The sequence below is a fragment of the Cynoglossus semilaevis genome, chromosome 10 (assembly GCF_000523025.1).
Source record: "Cynoglossus semilaevis isolate Cse_v1.0 chromosome 10, Cse_v1.0, whole genome shotgun sequence".
In the NCBI taxonomy this organism is placed as follows: Eukaryota; Metazoa; Chordata; class Actinopteri; order Pleuronectiformes; family Cynoglossidae; genus Cynoglossus; species Cynoglossus semilaevis.
In genome coordinates, this window is record NC_024316.1 from 1,615,738 (window position 1) to 1,635,488 (window position 19,751).

Below are 19,751 nucleotides of genomic sequence, written 5' to 3' on the forward strand. Positions count from 1 at the left end.
GGGGGGGAGTTTCATCACAAAAGGACTTGGACATAAAAATCTACCAATAAAGTTCTGATGTATTTCTGTTAATCCATCCGTTTACTCTATTAATTTTAAACTTTTAATAGTTAGTAACCGATCGCTGAGTCTTGTGTGGTGTCATTTAAAACACAGGTTTGCGTCTTGTGGTTTGTGAGATTTTGAAAAAGACAAAAAAAAAAACTGGACAAACTGACATCTCATTAAATACCAGTGTACTCTGGGGAACCACGCGCTAAGCACGCGCCACGGGGACCAGATGGTGGTCTGTTACCGACCCTCAACCCCACCCTCCTCCGCCCAACCCCCCTCCACCTCCACCACCCTCCACCTCTCCCCATACTGCTGTGGCACCACAGCAGCATCCTGAAAACACACGATAATCATAGATCCACACACACACACACAGAGAGAGAGAACCTCTTTTATTATAAACTTTACAAGCAGGACACATGATCTCCACGCCCTGTTAGCGTGGGTGTCCCATCTGCATGCATGTTATTGTGTGTCCACACTAGTGTCCAACTGAAATGATGTCCTCACCTCCTCCCCGTCTGTCTGTCTCCTTCAGCTTGACTCCACGGGGTTTGAAGCGTCAGCTCCATGTTGACCAGCATCATATGACCCGTAAACTACTTGTTTATATCTTGTTTTTTATATTGTAATGATAACAAAATGGAAAATTAAAAATATGACGCTACAGTTTTTTACTTTTTGCATCATTTAACCTGAAATTCACATTTGTCTTTTTTTTAAGAACAATAAAATGAATGATGACGTTGTTTTAGTTTGATCTATATTCTATCTTCTTTGGTCAATTTGTGAACTAACTTGAAATAAAATTGTTTTTAAAATTGTGTTTTTGGAGGGCAGGGGTTGGATTATAGATATTTTAGTAAACTATAGTAATAATTCTGGCTGAATCGGGGTTCAATTTTATTTGTGCTTTGTTTGAGATTTTGTAGCTTTTTCATTTTTGTTTATGTGGTTTTCCACAGTTCAGGTACAATATTAAGATTTGTAGCTGTTTTGGTGTTACGGTTAATTTTATTTTTACATATTTTGAAGGTTTTATACCAGTTTTGGCACTTTATGTTGCTTACATTAGCTTTACTACAACTGTCCTTCAATTTATAAAATCGATAACAGAACAACAGTTTTGAACGTCTTTACGATAACAGACGGAGACGTTTGAGACTTTTGACTTCATAATAAAGACATGGTTCTTGTGTGTGTAGTAAAGTACTCACCAGTTAACTATATAATAAATATGAGCATTAGATTTAATTTTAAGGTAATTTATCCTAACCCTATCTTCTGACCACGCTGTTAAAATTGTTACTGTTACCATAAAGTCAGTGTGTACAACAATTCTAAATGTTTTCAGTTTTGGACAGTAAACACATATACTTCACTTCTTTATTGTTAAAAATGTATAAAAATATTTTAGGGGATTTATCTGGCGTTGCAAAGATCATCGGCCAACATTTTGTTTAATACTTTAGAACCTATGTTACATCACGCTGCGTTATTTCTGTAGCGGGGAAATCTACGTGCAGTTGAGAGGCACACTTGCAGCACGCGTCCTCTCCGCCCTGCTGGGATGGAGGGACGATGGGTGGATGTTGGGGGAGGGGTGAGGACAGGACTTCTTCAGACTTTTGCGTCTGTACGGTTAGATTCCTCTTTTGTCTTTTAAAGCAGACCCAGCGTCGGTGTCACCCATCTGTGCAGGACGGATAACAGGGAGCCTTTGTCTAAAATTGTTCCGATACTTCATGGGAATTAAGAGTCACGTGAGGCAAAGTCACCTGACTTTAAACCCTGCGTGATGCATAGCCAGGAACAGTGTTTCAAACAACAGCCAACATTGTTCTTCTCCTTATCATCCATTAACACAGTCTTTTAAGATAAAACTTTGGAGCGTTCAAAAAACACCGTTTATTCGCGCAGTGCATGAAAGATTCTCCGTGTGAATGTGTTATAGATTGAGACACGAAGACAAGAGATGATGGACAGGACGGAGAATAGACGATCTTCCTCTTAGACATTTTAATAGAAATAAAATCAAATTTGATTTTTTTTTGTTTTTGTTTTTGTTATCGAAAGTTAACTACGGTGATACGTGTAAGATTTAAAGCAAATGTTTCAAGCCCTTATTTGCTGACGAGTGGATGTGGCCGATACAGTTTTTCTGAAGAGGGTAGTTGACATTTATAAAAAAATATTTTTATGGTCGCAACACTACCATACAGATAAAAATATAATTTTTTAATCAAGTCATTTAGTATCATTAGTAGACATTTTAGTATATATTTAGTCATTTATATCGACAGTTAACCATATTCACCAGATATAGAGTCAATGATCTCTGTCATTTCAATATTACACAGAGTTTGGGGGCGTTTTTTGTAACTTGTTTGTTGCCAATAGTAAAATATTTAGAAGTGGTCCTGTTCTGTCTCCACTTTACCACGTTTCTAAACGTCATAAAGAATCATCGTCGTGCAGCTGAAAAGAAGAAAGTAGTCCACACTCACAGTCGACCTGAACCCCAACCCAAAAGTAAAGTGAGGTTTTTATTTGACAATACCACAGTCAGTTGGCTTATGATGCTCCAAGACGTTTTGAATAGTGTTAGGGTGATCGGAGGTCATGATCCAAAAATGTGTGTGACGTTTTCTCATTACTCAATATGCAATTTTGTGTAGGAGCTATTACTCATAATGTTTCTTCTGTTACACTAATATCTACCTCTAACACATAGACCTGGAACGAACCATATATTTAATAATGGCTAGCCCAACTTCTTCCCACCATTTTGGCGGCAGAGAAGCAGCAACAATGGAGCAGCTGCTCTGCAGCATCAATGGGCCGTGGGTGACCTGTGACTTTATGGGTCTGCGCGCCTTTTTTGTTCCATTCATAATCATGAGAGTCTTCTTTTTCAAACTTTCTGCTTTAGTCATACCTGTGAGGCGTTTATGGCTCATTTACGACCAGGGAGTTCCCCATAAAATGATGGCAAAAGATCAAGCAACACAACGATGTTCAATCGAGTCAGAATTTATTTTGAATGCACACTCATATACAAAACACTTTTATCAAAAACATTTTTTTCTTCGGAGGAGATTTTTTAAAAATCTATTTAACACACAGTGTTTACAGACTAATTGTTGCACAGACCAAATACTTTTAAGTCGTATCGTGCAAACCTCAAATAAAAATAATAACCCTTGGGGTTTTACAAAAGTTTTGTCTACAACCCATAACTTTGACACCCCAAAGAGGATTGCGTGCAGAAAAGTTCACAGACTTTACAGCTTCTTAAGGATCTGTGCTCGTGTGCCAGTCTTGGCATTAAAAGCAAAATCAGCAAAATGTTGATTTAAGGTAATAAACATCAAATACAGCATCTAAACCGTCACATCAGGAGATAAAAATACACAATAAAACATTTAGATCTATTACATTCTAATCTACCAGGGTCTCCACATGGTGGCGTTAACAGGTTGTGGGACCGGCTGTGCTCTACTGGTTGCACTGTTGCTGCTGCTGTTGCTGCGGGGCTGGTTCTCCAGTGTGGAGGTGATGCTGGATCTCAGGCTCTGGAGTCTCTGTTGGACCTGTGGGAACGTTCTGGAGCTCTGTCCGCAGCAATTCAGGCAGGTCGGGGTGACGGTGGTGGAGGCGGACTGCTGGATGAAGTCGTTCACCCGTTGGCACGCGTCCTGATCCAGGCTGGATTTGGGCAGCAGAGCGGAGACGCGCTGTAGACAGGCTTTGTAGCCTTCTCTGTAACTGTCTGCAGGGTCTGAAAACACGGGAGAGACTCGGTCAACGACTGCACTTTCACGTCTTATACATAATAAAACGGATGCTTTGCGTCGTAGTACTGCTTGAAATCAAAGAGATGATTATCACCTTTGGCTGGAGTAGCAGGAAGATCTCTGAGAAAGCGGACAGTCATCTCCAGAATGTCAGCTTTCTCCAGCTTGGAGTACCGTGCGTTGTCTTTGCCAACCAGAGGCAGGATCAGGCTCTTCAAATGACTCAGACTGTCATTAATGCGAGCTCGTCTTCTCTTCTCCAACAGTGGTTTCAAAGTCTGGAAGATAAAGAATTCAGTGTTATTGTTTTGTACCAAGAAGAAAAGAGTCAGAAGACTCAAATCTGGGGTGATATTAAGATCGATATTTCTGTTTTTCTCACCTTTCTCAGTTCATTGGCCTGTTTTCTCTGGGCCACGGTGGACCTGGCGTGCAGAGGCTGGCTGGCCTCGGTGATGATGCTGGGACTCATGTTGTTTGCTTCTTGTTCTTGTTCTTGTGCTGTGTGGTGGAGGATGCTTGCACTGAGGGCTGCTGAGCTGAAGTGTGGAGCAGAGGCTGGAGAGCCGCCTATTTATATGCGCCCGGCGCGTCAGAGAGGAGGGGAGGACAGCCATTGTGCTGGGCCTCTGACACCAGAGGAGGAGGTGGAAGAGGGGAGGACAAAGAGGAGGGGGGAGTCATAGTGGTGGTGCAATGCCTTTGGGAAATGACTAGGGCTCATGTCTGGACCATCTGGTCCTGACGGGGCCCCTGAGTCTTGCGCTGGTATGTGAAGTTTCGTGATGTTGTTGCATTATTGAGTTTATAAATTAATTTTTTTAACGTCTATCCATGATCCAATGACGCACTCTGAGCGAAGCAACTGCCTTCCACAGTACGCTACAACACATGGTGAACATCGGGATATGTGGATCTTAATTTTTTTTATTGTAGGTTGATTTTATTAATTGTATGTATAGTTAATAAATAATACAATTTTGTTTAGAATTGTGCTTCTTTTGCATCGAAAGTCAACGCTTACATGGATTTAATTTGTAAGAGCATCAGAAGCTTACTTTGCGTAAGCACAAATAAAATGATAAAGACTTTTAATTCTTACATTCAAGCATTGAACATTTACATGTCATCAACGTTCGCAGGTTTTCCTTGAACACAGAGCCAAACAAAGGAAACAAAGAGGTGATTGGCTGATGTTCCTGAGGAAACAGAAGTAATCTATTCCCCCCAAAAAATAATAAACCAGATACCCAAGCCACGCTATCCTGGCATTAACATCTGCTCATCAATCCCCAGATGCTCTGTGTGCAGCATCAACAACAAAGTTTACCTGGAGTAAAATGGGGGAGGAGTCAAAGTTGTTAACGTACGGTGCATGCAGTAGAGAGAGGGCGTTATTTTCCTCGTCACTGGAAACATATGGGTCATCCAGCTGGTATTTCTATGTTGGACATCTACGGTTGTAACGTGAAGCTCATTAGTTGGTTTGCAGGTTTAAGTGGATTGCGCACATGTGCATGTATGAAGGACAAATGTTATGTGTCTTACCGACGTTACTTCATTCAAACATGTACCAGTTGGTACTTGTGTAAACCAGGTTAACCTACAGAGGGTCCACTCAACACCCTTGCAGGATGCAGGCCACAAAAACACAAACTGATCAAATAACGTCATTATTATTATGCGTCTTAATACAAAAAGACCTGTAATTTAAACTAACGCGGGTTTTTTTAATCATATATTATAATCATTTGAAAGTTCTAGTCTTTATCTTCGGTAAATTGAACCAACCAGCGCTGTGCACCGCCAGTAAGATTCACGCGTTCGGCACGCGCCACACCAGCGCAACAGATGGAGACAACCCCCACCTCCACCCCCACCTCCTCGCCCACGGTCTCTATACTCCACCAACACATCCCCTCCCCCACACTCCTCTGTCTGTCTGCGCTGAAATTCTCCGCAGCTCTCATCCGCATCCCTCACCATCCTCAGAGCGCAGCAGCGCCTTTTTTAAATTTAAATTTGGAGGGAATTCAGTTTCTGCCACAAGGATGTAAGGAAAATAAATGTAAAGAAAAACAGAGCAAACCACAAACACATCAAAGCACCGCGGGCTCAGGTGTAAGGAATAATTAAATGCTTTGCGTTTTCTGTTCATAGTTTTATTTTAAAATATAACATTTACGCACAGAAAACTTACTATCAGCACAGAGATGAACATATTGTTGTTCATTTGCAGTTAAACCAGATACACGAGTCAATAGAGTATTTTATGTCTAAACACTCCGGACATCGTCTGCAAGCTGCCCCGCTCTGTTCGGGGCTTGAAGGGCTTAATTTTTTTCCCCTGGCATTATAAATGCGTGGTTTTTGCACGCGTCCTGTCCCATGGGGCCCCAACTGCCATCAAGTCCAGTCTGGGAACGGGCTTTTCGAGATAAGGCAAAAAAAAAAAGTTGCAGAGAGGCTTCGGTTGTGAGGTTTTTTGTCTTGGTTTCAGCGTGGGTATCCATCTGTGCAAGCTGAGAACACAGCAATCCTTTGTTAGAACCAGGAGTTAGAAGAAAGTGGATTCACCACCAGGAGTTTTGCAGGAACTGTGCAGAAAGAATATCTTTAGAATTCGATACCTCCCAGTTAACACATTGTCTTTAAACAATATTTCTAGCCTATAGATTAGACGAAAGGAACATTTTGAGTGGAATTAATTATGCTTTGTTGTTTCTCACAAACATGTTAATAATAACAATGTCAACATGCCCAGGTTTGGTGCATCAGAAATAAACCCTGCCTAATTCTTAACGTGTAAATACGTATTCTACCCGTGTGCAGGAGATAATTTCTGATCATTTCTTAATTAATGTGGGTGATTTTAGACCAATATTAACATGAAGAGGTGATTTTCCTCGTATCACCGACATGAGGCTGACACGAGCCACACAGCTGTGACAGATGGAGACTGGGCCGCCACCAAACCAGAGCGTCCTCAGACCCTGACTCGCCGATGGTGATCGTCCCCAGCAGCTTCACGAAGGTACCGTACCTCGAGGTTTGTCAGACACCAAATGTTGAACTGCAGATCAAAAGATGTCTGGCATCCCAAGCCCAAATACACGCCAACATTATCCAAATGACTCTCAAGCGTCTGTAGCGGAGAGGAGGCTGTTTCGGGTTTCTGTTGTGTTAATCATGGCGCAGCTATTGACACAAAAGACAAAATGTTTTTTTTTTTAAAAAAATAGAAAAACGAACTAATAAGGTTTGGATATTGGAATACAAAAATAAATCAAAAAACATTTACTAAATTTACCATATATAATAAAGCTTCTTGTTATTCTATACAAACGGACATAGTTCTTGAAACTCACCTGTTTTTAAATGATTTTACATTTAAACGGTCTCCACTTTGAATATATATATATACGTATATGTATATTAATATATCTTTGTATTGACAGAAACAGTATATATAATTAATATACACACTGTTACTGAATAGTATCCCATTGAATTCTTTAAAGCAGTCAATACAAAAAAAGCAAAGATTTCCATAGGATGCATAAGGATGGACTTCAGAAGTGACTCAATACTGATAATGGAAACCTGATAAATTCAGTGTATGTGTCTGCTATACATAGCACAAGGACTATTAGCACAAGAACTAAAATGTGTCTCTGTGACCATGAGACACTGTATGTCCAAGATTAGTTGATATTATTAAACAAATGTGATGCAAACATTTTTGACAATCCTTAGGCTTCACAAAATGCTCTTCGTTGAGATTTATACAAACTACACAATTGCTAAGAATCAACACTGACTGTAGTGTGTGAAGATCCTTAAATTGTAAGACAGTTTTGGCTCCAATTCTGCTTCACCAACACAGAGGAGCTGCACGAGCATCAGTGAGTGTCAGAAAGTGCAAACGTAAAGTGTTAAATAAGTGCACTTCATTGTCTGTTGTCTGTGACTTTTTCCATCTCACACTGAGAGGAGTCAGGTGTAAGTGACTGGTTGACACTTGGGTTCCATGAGCCAGTGTTCTGTGAGGTGATTATACCACCGTCACTACTGAATAATAATGGGATGTGTTTTTTGTTCTGTGTCTGAAATGTGACAGTACATGTTCATGATGGTCCCTTTAATATTGTTGACTATGACTATTTTATCCTCGGGATGCACAACCGTTTTATAGTAGTTATTTAGAAAAAGGAGAAAAGAATTCTGGTGGTTCTCAAAGTGGGGGTTGGGGAGGGCTGATGGGGATATATTGAATTCAAATTTCAATATATTCTGTTTTTGTGCCATGTTATGGAAATGTATTGATTTTTTTCTTTCGTATCCTTAATTCAATGTGAACAGCAGTTCTGTAGGAGTTCAGAAAAAGGTTTGAAGATTATTTTAAGCAATAGCTGCAAATGGCCTGAAACCACACTTTTAAATATATGTAAGCGTAATAGCTTAACTTAAATAGTCACTAAAACCATTGTTCTGTTGGACAGTAGTGGAGCTGAAGATAATTCTGGCTGAAATGGTGCAAAAACTGGTCTACACTCAGGACAGGTCACCACTTACAGACCCACACTCATGGTTGATTAAGAGTATCCCACCAACCAACTGCCATCCTGCATGTTATTGGACTATGGAAGGAAACCAGAGTACATGAGAAAACCCATGCACAGGTAGAACATGGAGACTCTAATCAGAAAGACTGCCAGTTACCATTTTTATGTCAAAAACATTACTGACATCAAGAAAATACAAATTGAATGAACAAAGATGATTCATTATTATATTATATATTATTATATAAGTGTTCATGAAAAATCTGTAACATGACCTGTAAGTAAGACCTGTAACCCCAAACAAACAAACAAACACATGCAGGGGTTGAGGTGATATTTTCAGTTCAAGGTTCTTCAGTGAAACTAAATCCTTTTCCTGCTCTGTGTAAAAAACATGTGTATCAACTGTGTATCAGAGCAACTAAAACTGGATAGACGACGAATTCATCAAATTTGAAGTCGGTAAATTTCACGAATTGATCCATTTGAATGTTTTTAAGAGTTAAACTGATGTTTACTTTGCTACATAATGAAATAACTGTTGTCACGAGCATAATAAATGCATTGCTTTTGTTTTCACCTTTGTTGACATGTTGACATGTTCTCATCAATTCTCTCTCTGAGGATGCAACATCCAGACCCATTAAACGATGACTTAAAGCTTCCCACGCCCAAAACAACGCCATTTCCACACAGCATCTGCCAACGCGAACTTTTTTTTCTTGCACGAAGTCTTTTTGACGTCACTGATTCTGCCCAGGAGTCTGTCTGCCTCCTTCAGGCCATGTGTTCCAGACAAAAACGTACAAAGTACAAGGGTGGAGGTTACAGTAAACATCGTTAAAATAAATTGATGTTGATGCTTTCTTTTGTCCCGGTTAATGAAACAGTTGAAAATCGAAAAATATTTCGTTACTCTTTATTACATTATATCTAAATACTGTGTGCGTCCTAGGAAGTACACCAGTGGTTTTAAATAATACCCAGCGAATATTTCTCAAATGTCTATAACCAACACTACGCAATGTTATATATCCTATAGATATCCTATAGATTGTAATATGTATTTTCCCACATTCTCATAAAAAGACTAAAGAATGTTTTACCTGAAGTGCACATCTAAGGTGCGACACGAGGAGCTACCGTAAGTCTTCGTGAATAATAATACATTTTGACATACAACATTATAGTGCAGTTCGCCATGTTTATTTATGATATATATCAACTGAAGACCATTTACAGTATCCTTTAGCTAAGACTAATCCAAGTATAAAAACCCTTATGTGTGATTTAACAAAAACGAATAAACTATATATATTGTTATTGATTTGGTATTTTACACAAAGACTAAATAGTGCAAAATGCATTCGGGATTTTTCAAGATTTAATATTATAAATGTATCCTCGTATTCATGTTGCACAAACACCGTCGAACTTTGCGGAACAGCGTCCCCTCACAGAAACCGTCCCTGCGTCACCACTAGACTCCAAAAACCAGAGTCGCAGACAGGATTATTTGAATATCCAAATGAGCCAAACCAAGCCAAATGCCAAGCTTCGATGCCACACCTCACATCTGGTCCGGTGGGGCACGTTTGTGTTCTTCGTCCAAGACGACAAAGGTAAACTTGCAGCCACGCACGCAACACTTTTCCACCAATAGCGGCGCTCCTCAGCTCTGACGGACCGTCGTCAGTGCTTCAGTCTGACACACACTAACACCACACAGACACTTTAAACCAGTTGTATAAATTGATTTATGATTTTAAGAATTAACAAAGGTATACTATGTGACATTGTTAGAGTTAACGACTTAAAAGAGCGAGGTAACGGATAGTCTGCTGAATTATCTGTAAATAAAATTTCAAAAACGTACCATAAAATCGTATTAAATAGATCTAAAATTAATCTTATCCGATCTAGGAAACACAAAACAAATAAACCATAAACAACGACTGTTAAAAGCAGTAGTGATACATTTTACATCCAGAGGTGTAAGATCACGGTGGAGAAATCATGCAGATATCAGAGGTGGAGTAAATCCTGAACAGAAACTGTCTGCGCTATTGATTTATAATTTATTTTAAAATAAATTATTATTTGCTCTCTCTAGTATCCAAGGTTAGGGCTGCAACTGTTTCCAAAATGTAATGATAGAATCATCAAAACAATTAAAGCAGAAAACGATTAAGAATGTCAGTCCGTTTGTCCGCATTGTGTTCTATTCACTATGAAGCAAAACAGCTAAAAACAAGGAAAACAATTATGGGATATGACCAAATACAATTGATTCTCTGTAAATATATTCAAGTGATTTTTTAGTTAGATTGTGGTTAGATGGATCTTTGAAAACATGCTTGTTTTTATGGGAATTGACTTTTCTGGATCCCACATAAACTGAAATTATTAAATTAAACTGAAACGGTTTTACTTGAAATGTGTCTTAAAGTTTTCCGTTTCTCCAGAAAATGAACGCAACGGAGAAAAATACAGAGAGGTTCAAGTCAGTAGTATATTCGATGTCTTACCAAACCTATACTTTTAAAGTAGAATCATCAGAATTATCCTCTACTACAGGTTAGGGCTGGGACCATGGACAATAACGATGCTGCAGTTGGAGTTTAGGATGAAGGGGTGGGACTCTGTGGACAGACGCCGTGATGGCGGGTTTTTCGAATATTGGATTTCTGCATCCATTGTGTTGTTATATCAGGGGCACGAGAACAGCACGAGCCACGAGGACAAAGGGAGCAGATGGTTTTCCTGCTGCCAGGAATTATTCTGAACTTCCAGGGACACTGTGGGGGCCATTAAGAGATGTCCTCTGAGAATTAAAAACCAAGAGGAAGATAATCAGCCCCAAAACAATTACAGCGAGCTATTGCATGTGGCATAGGTAGGAAAACAGATCTTTTTTTACCCTTTAAATTAAAAAGGTACTTACAATAACTGCTTATATGATAAGGATTTACTTGTATAGAAAATTAGGATACATTTTCACTTTTACATATGTATAATATATAAAAGTGCAAATGTATTGTATTTCTGTACAACACCACTCACTTGATAATTCAACCATCTTAATTACAATTTTGTGTCATTTCTTATGGAATACAGTATTTGACTGAATGTAGACAATAGAGAATGAACAATGATGAACATGATTGTCCAACAGCAGGTGTTTACTGTTGTCAGGCTCCAAATGATATTATTATGTGCATCATGGATATCTGGTGCAATACAATTTTGTAGCTGATTCTTTCGCACAGTGAAAATGTTATTTCAATTAAAACTTTATTTCCACCATCTGTTATCTAGTTGATTCGCAGTAACACTTTATAAGATGGATTTCATATCCCATAAAGGAAGACCTAGAATTCAAACAAAGAGCAGCAAGAAAACACCGTCCACATGGAGGGTTGAGGGGGGGTGGAGGAAGTACACGAGGAACCTGCACTTACCACAACCTCCAACTAGTCCACCAAAGACACTATTTTGGATTTTAAGCCAAATACTAACTATTTTGTCTAACTTGAAAATTAATTGAGCAATATGTGTAACCTGAGAGACCAGCAGACAAAGAACGGATGGTCCTGGTGGTCACCACGCTGGACAGGCTACACCACCATCTCACCGTTATTGCTTCCTTAAATCATGTTCCAGCAATTGTTGCAACAGTATGTCCTGTTTTGGGGTTCCTTTTCTGAGGCCAATCTTAAATGTCCTTAACCAAATCTTTTTTTAATTTCTTTTAAGAACAATCATTCCCTCTTTGACTTTGTGACCTTATCTCCAAACTATATATATGTACTGTATATATATGAATATATATACGACTATAGTATATGAATATATTTTTTTATATAGTTTACTGTATATAGTTTTTATACAATATTTCCGTTTCCTGTTCTACACTACATCAATGTTCAACGGAGTCAGCGGCAGATACAGGGCGTGTCGTGGTGACTACACGGTGTCCGCCCACCCAGACCACGCTTCCCTGTCACTGAGATCCAAATCTCGTGGGCGCTCAGGGCAGGAGCATCAGCGACCAGGAGCAGAGGGGAGACCAGACATGACTCATGGTATGTTCTTTTTTTTAAATAAACACGACTTTGTAAACATGTATAAATGTGATGAGTTATTTGCACGTAAGAACGCAGCGAAATTAGCCGTTTATGTAATATAATTAAGTTCGCTATGATTTCATGATTTTTGTAATAACCCTAAGGTGATAAGAGGGATTGGGCTACACGTGGCCGTGAATGTTTACATGTTTTAAATACTGTATGCAGGGAATTTCTAGCATAAATAATATGAGACATTAAACTTTATCAAAGAAAACCTTCCGCCCCAATTACATTTATTTATTTACTTTTAAATACCAAAAAATAAAATTACATCAATTTTGCTGTTTTTCCTCTTTCTCTGAATCCGTGTAAATATTTCTTTATATTTCTGTGCTTTTGAACGATGCTTTAAAAATGATATTATTATTAAGTTCATTACACGTTGTTCAATATTTAGCTCTCTTTTAGTTACATTGTTTGTTTATATTTATCAGTCTTCAGGTTAACCATACTATTTGTATGCTTTTGGGCCAGACTTCTATAGTAATATAAAGTGTTATCCAATGGATTGTTATTCTGTATCATATATTGTATAGATAAATACTCTGAAATGCAAAACAAATCATCTTAATAGGGTGCAGGTCCTTTGACTGCAGAGTCTGCATTGTTGAAATGCCATGTCTTGTCAAATCTCTAGTCCGTGTTCCTGTCTGCTGCTAATGAGTGGGAGTGTGAGAAAGTCTGACCAGTGGAATTCTCACTGCAGGTCATGGCTGACAGCATCATCGTGGGAAACACAGAAGACTGTGAAGGTTGAAACAAGAAAGAAGTCACAAGGTGAACTTTGGAAAGAACTATAACAAATGTTACACAAACTTTTTTTTATAAAGGGAATTAGTCTGAATGAAGTAAAAGCAGAGACAATGTGAAAAGTTGCATTTGGTCTAGAACAGTGGATGTTTGCCAAAATAATTTAGTCTTACAAGGAAATTACCTCTTCCTTGAACAGCACATATACCTAAGCTATTGTTTATTGATTGGCGAATCCTGACCAAAGTGAAACAGAGAAAACTAAAATAAATTCATGAGAGAAGTTACAGCATATCAAAATGAAATCATTATTTGAAAGATTACATCTGGGCTACAATACACAGAACATATTTGGTAAAAACAAACAGAGTTCTGTACATGTAACACAACTATTTACTTGCCATATAAAGGATATCTTTAAATGTCTACATATGTTATAATAATAAATATGATATAATATTATACTAAGTTTAATAAAATTTGAAAACATTGTTGTTGTTGAAAGGAAGTAGAGAATGAAGGCAAGAAAGAAAAAATAAATTATCATGGAAATTAGGAAAGAAGGATAAAAAACAAACAACCTAAAACTAAAACAGACAAATAATTGACAAACAAACATGGAAGACTTTCGGTATTTTAGACAGCTTAATGAAAAATAAAATAATTTTATGTGTGTGTGTGTGTTTCTTTGTTCTGCTGCATAATAAAAGTGATTTTGTCTGGCGTCTTCTTTCATCAACGGTACCCACATTGTTACACATTTGAACATGAACACTTAAAAAAACATTGTGACCTAATAAAAAAGAGCAGTCAACTCAATTAAAACGGACTGCATGGTTTGTATTTTAAATAAAATACAATGTTTATATTTTTATTTATTTAAATATGTTTAGCACGACTGACAACTTCCGGTCTGAGTGCAGACAGGTTCGAATCAGGCGGAAGTAACTAACATTGGTACGCGTATGCTAACTGGGCCGCTGTTGGTTACAAGGTACTAAACTATTACACTACTACAACACTATTATTGTTGTTAATATTGTATTATTATTGTTGTTGTTATTATTATCAACATTATATGTTTTCCATGGACCGTCATTTAACTTCAGTTTAAGAGCACACTGGTAAATCCCCACCGTGGTGAAGCCTGAATTGTTTTTTCTTGTTTTTTTTACTGGTCATTTCAGTTTAGCGTTGGGTCCATTCATCTCTTCAAACTGACAGAGTTCTCTTGTCTTATTCTCACTTGGACTTGAGCAGAACATTTAAATGTTCCCGCTCGCTCAGCAGCAGTAGTAGCAGCAGATGTGTCCATACAAAGGCGGGGGCCCCGCACTGAATAATTCACAGCAATTTAAATAACTGTCGCATGTCTGACGCGTGCAAGCAGTATCCCAGCTTTCCCAGGCTCTGCAGGAAAACCGTTGGCAGAGCCTATTTTTCCACTTGAATGGGGATTTAGAGTCTCGTGGCTTTGGCTTGTTAGAGTTGAAGGGTCTTTGTAGAAGCCTGGGAACAGAGTTCAATTCAGACACATACTATTAGAACCTTCGTTAGAGAGCTGTTATTATTAACACAGGGATGCTGCTGCTGCTGCTGCGAAAATCTCCAGCTTTACTCTGGGTCTTATTTTATAAACAGGCAAGTTTAGACAGCATTTTATTTTTATTAGTATTATTTTTATAGCTATTATACAAAACCTCCCAATAATGAATAGATACATGACACAAGGCAAATCCTGAGGACAACTGTACGCACAAAAACTCAAGTTGAATTCTAGACTAAATGTGACAAATTAAGGAATATAGTTTAATAGTCGGGCAACAATATAATTCTAATACATAAAACTAATAATATAATCTATGATTAACCATTTAGAGAATGTAAATATAAAATGTTATATGCTAAACACTAAAACCGTGTGTTTTAGTATATATTTAGTATATATATATTTAGTATATATTTTTCATCCAACACGTTTGCTAAATCTAAAGTGCTAAATATTTATTTTTTATATTTATCCTGTTCGTTTCACTGCCTTGAGATTCAAAGCACATTTACTAGAATAAATGATTGTGGATTGAACAAAGTACTGTTCAAGTCAATATATTTAGCTTTGCTCCTGCACAATTGGCATAGAAATGAAAACATAATTTGAGCAGAGGTTAGAAGATGTTACTCTTGCATTAAGTACGAAATATATTTAAGAAATAATATTTTGAAACATTTGAATTGTCACTGTTAATAAGCTGGAAGATTTGAGAAGGGGAATTTCTAGACTAATGCATCTTGCAATTTAAAGAAACAAGCAATATGACACAATTAAATTTAGCATTACACATAACTGAGCCTTCCTTCATATCTTTCTGATCTTACCATATGATCTTACCATATCATACCACCCGACGTTTTCAATATAATAATAATAATTAAAAAAAATATAATAATAATAATAATAATGAGGTCCCCGGAGTGACTGTGTAAAATCGTCTTGCCACATAATAAACGGTGCCTCCCATAAGCTGTGTTAAAGTGTTATTATTGTCTATTTCCCTCTGGGAATTGTACACTTAGTCAGGAACGCTTGAGGGAATTTGGGAATAACTCCCTCCCTCCTGTTGCCCGGTGTCTATGACAGTTGAACCAGTGCAACAGATGGTCCGTAGTGGCACGCGTCGAGCACGAGACCAGCCCGTAGTAATGACCCCCACCCTCGTCACCCTCCCCCCCAAAATCACTCCGCAGCCTCCTCCTTCTCTGCGCCGCCTTATCCAGCTGAAACCAACCGATAAGAATTCGAATCTAACCGGGGAAAGTCTGCAGAAAACGGGGGGTTTGAGTTTGACGTCATTATGTGCGTGTTTTGTTTTTCATATTATTTAATCCTACGCGTAATTACAGTAGTAAAACATTTAAATATTTAATCGATTCACCATGACAGATATAACGGCTATTGAACTTGAACTACCTTCTATTATTCACATACATACATTTTTTTTATTTACTTGTGTTTTACCCACATGCCTATAATTTCTTCAACGTAGCTCAATAAACTGTGTTCAATGACACGCAGTGTGTTATGATCAGAGGAAAAGAATAAGCTGTACTCACCTGGATGTTGACCTGTACTGAATATGAAGCTTTCCTGCCGCCGTTTGGTGATTTAATGTATTGCAGCTTAGAGCAGTCACTTGGTTACACTGGACACTATCATATACGAACACAGGTAACAGCTTCAGTAGTCTATCCTACATTCTAAGTAGATGCTGCGTGAACATAAAATGATTGAATGAATGATTTTTTTTTTACTATAATCTTTGTTTATCAGGTAAAAGGACTAAAATACTTTTGAATATTTTCACGTACCAACTTTAGTGTATTTGTTAAATATAACCCTGAATATTTTTGTAATTGAATAATGTGAAGGTTGGCACAAAGTAAATCACAATGCATTTTGCTTGCAAAGAAAAAAATTCTAAGTGTTCAAACATGTCTCGAGTTAACTTGCACAATGTGGTATTTGGCTTTATAGATAACGATGCCTTATTCTTAATACACTATATTTAATGCACATAATGATCTGGATTTTCAACACAGCTCATAAGTATATATTTATTAAACTACAGTTTTACAACCAACCAGCAGATGGACCTCTAATGTCTGAAGACATTAGTATTGAACATGTATATGGGCATATATATAGACATGGAGTCTGTGTGCAAACAACCAGTCAGGTGTTCCAAAAGGTACATGCTTAAGTCAGTATCTGGGTGTTGGTTCTGCTGCTTATAGGCGGTTATATAATAAGGTAAACTGCAGATAAAGTAATTTTAAGCAGACTGTTCGTACTGTCCCTTTAACTTGTGAGCCGATTTCCAGAAAGCATCGAGCTGTAACAGGCTAAGCTCGATCCTCCCCCTGCTGGATTATTTAACAGGCGCTCAGTCCCACGTCGCCATCTGCTTTAGAGGGAAAACACTGCGGAATATTCACCGAGACACCTGACAGAGGCTGCTTCAAATGGAAATTAACGAGGTATATAACATGAAATAATATGACAACTACTGACAGGACAGAAATACTTTGCATGCCACAGGTGTTGAGCTCCTTCTGGGTGTCAAACAGTAAAGACGTGGATTATTGACCTACATCATCGATCAAAACACTGGGAGCAGGTTAGTCTGTCATCAGTGAGACACGCTGCTTCATCTCAGCATGTAACCTCCACTCAGAGATCCAGTCCATGAAGGGATGTTCCTCTCACTGTGGCCACTTGGAAAGATGTGGAAATGACACATCCAGCTTTTCAGCAAGTTCAACTTAACTCCTATTATCTGGAACTTTGAGAGCACGATGGTGACCTCATCCTCACGGTGACCTCATCGGGCTGAATCCCAAACACACTCAAACCCAAGTCCAGGACCCGAGTGGACCAGAGTCTGCAGCAGGTCATGGTGCAGGATGTCACGGACAGGGCGCTGCTCGCCGCCAGACAGGGGGATGTGCAGGCGCTGAAAGCGCAGTTAGCGGAAAATGCGCTCAACAACGACATCAAGGATGTTCTGGGTGCTACACCTGTCCACCACGCAGCCCGCGCCGGGAAACTGAACTGTCTACGGTTCCTGGTGGAGGAGGCAGGACTGGTGGGCAACTGCCTGGCAAAAAACGGCGCAAGCCCGGCGCATGACGCAGCAGCCACCGGTAACCTAGCCTGTCTACAGTGGCTGCTAACCCAGGGAGGATGTAGAGCAGAGGTGAGCCACCGTACAGCAGAACTCAGTATTACACACCTCTTAGGAAGTATTTAAACGTGGTTCCTGAACTGTATTTTCTATCCTCTTTATACCTTTAAATCATTAAGAAAAAAAGAGTGATCTGGACTGCAGGCAGGCCAATCAGACACAAACAGTACACGTCTATGAAGCCTCACTTTGTCAGATTTTGGACCCTGTCTGCCTTTAAGTTACCTAAATTATATACATTGAGCACATTTACCATATTGATGTATACGTGCTGCCAACAACTCACACAGTGAAACTTTGTTATGTTTTCCTTTTTGTTTTTATGTGAGCTTTTCCTTGGTTGTCCCAGTGCTGCATTTGCAGCATTTTCCATGGTAATGAAACATGCAAAACTTTATTTGCAAATGGAAAATACTGCATTTCTTTAAGTCAAAGCCATTTTTAACATGATAACTAGAAGTAGATGTTTGGTATTTTAATCAGTCCAGTTAATCCTCCACATGACAGGATTAAAGCACATTAGTCTCAGTGCTGTAGTTTCCACACAACTGCTTGGACTAAAATGCAAAAATTGTATACATAGTGCAACAGTGTATTGTGTTTTCTGCCCCTTTATCTGCACCACATGTATATTTATTCCAATATTGGAGCCATATTGCTATAGGTTTAATCTAATCTCTTTAATCTGTTAATTTCACAGTCATTTTGAAACTTGGTGCTTCATTTTGTTTCTCTCCTTATCAGACTTCCACTGTGTCCTTGTTTATTAGGAGTTCCAGTTGTGGTTACCTGGCTGATGTTTTAGTTTGAAGTACACCTGAGCAGTAACAGACTGATTTCTTTTTCTGCCAATTCTTGCTCAGAAGTCCAGGCTCATCACTGCTCTCGTCAGAGAACTAATCTATGTTGTTCATGGCCTTTTCTCGGAGAGTCAAACACATCATTGTCACTTTGCCATCAGAGTTTCTTGTACACACTACCTCGTACACATCTGTGGCGTGAGACTCTAGTTTTACTCTTTTGCAGACCATGATGTCAGTTTTGTAAATTGCACTTATCTGCAGTGAATCAGGCACCTGATCTGACCTGTGGTAATCTGTGAGACTAAATTTAAAAACAACGTAATAAGAGCTCCATTATCAACCTCCTGTGGACAAGGCTGATGGAGCAGAGTAGAACAGCAAAGAGCACCAACACAGCAACAAAGCAGTGATAAAGATACTTGGCTGACAACTAGTGAAACCTATCACTTACCAGTTTCAATACAATTTACTTGATGGGTGGCCAAAGCGTACTTCCACTTTTCACTATTGTGTTACAGAGCTCTGGTCCCAAATTCATTCCACATTAATGATGTCCTTTAGTCATTCTGCTGACTCAGACTCCTGATTTTGGAACATTCTATTTGTTTGTATTCATTCTAACCTATTATATGTTTTTGACATTTTTTACAAGTCCAGGTTTAAATGTACAATAGAATCAGTTGTTTCATGTTTCAGTCTGAGATAAATGCGTGTCGGAATAAAAGGTTGTTACCTTTTTATATCAGAGAAGAGCCCTGTGTCCTTTGCTTGTTTGCAGTAGAGATGAACAAGTTGACAGACGAGGACAGACTGGAGCCTCCGTTGACCAGCGATGTTTGCGTTGTAATCTGTGGTGTGAGTAAAGAGCAGTTGACAGAGAAGCTAAAGCCTCAGTGGTGATGGACGGGTT

The 19,751-nt window shown here is 38.7% G+C and overlaps 3 protein-coding genes across 7 annotated transcripts in view; 1 reads left to right on the forward strand and 2 right to left on the reverse strand.

The window, feature by feature from the left end:
• The window catches only part of LOC103384526 (ER membrane protein complex subunit 3-like), a 629,629-nt gene that overhangs the window by 150,857 nt on the left and 459,021 nt on the right, over positions 1 to 19,751 (reverse strand). The gene's annotated exons all lie outside the window — the stretch shown is intronic.
• Positions 2,271 to 4,599, reverse strand: LOC103384472 (transcription factor HES-2). Its single transcript, XM_008317997.2, has 3 exons — positions 4,234 to 4,599; positions 3,946 to 4,129; positions 2,271 to 3,835 (listed from the first exon to the last, which is right to left on the reverse strand). The coding sequence occupies exons 1-3, from the start codon at positions 4,321 to 4,323 to the stop codon at positions 3,501 to 3,503; spliced, it is 609 nt and encodes a 202-aa protein (XP_008316219.1). The 5' UTR covers positions 4,324 to 4,599; the 3' UTR covers positions 2,271 to 3,500.
• espn (espin) overlaps positions 14,240 to 19,751 on the forward strand; it is a 34,742-nt gene continuing 29,230 nt past the window's right edge. For all 3 annotated transcript variants that reach the window (XM_017035759.2, XM_017035761.2, XM_025059647.1), the window contains exons 1-2: positions 14,240 to 14,290; positions 17,393 to 18,050. In XM_017035759.2, the coding sequence (XP_016891248.1) occupies positions 17,748 to 18,050 (303 nt within the window). In that variant the 5' untranslated portion in view covers positions 14,240 to 14,290; positions 17,393 to 17,747. The remainder of the gene's footprint in view (positions 14,291 to 17,392; positions 18,051 to 19,751) is intronic.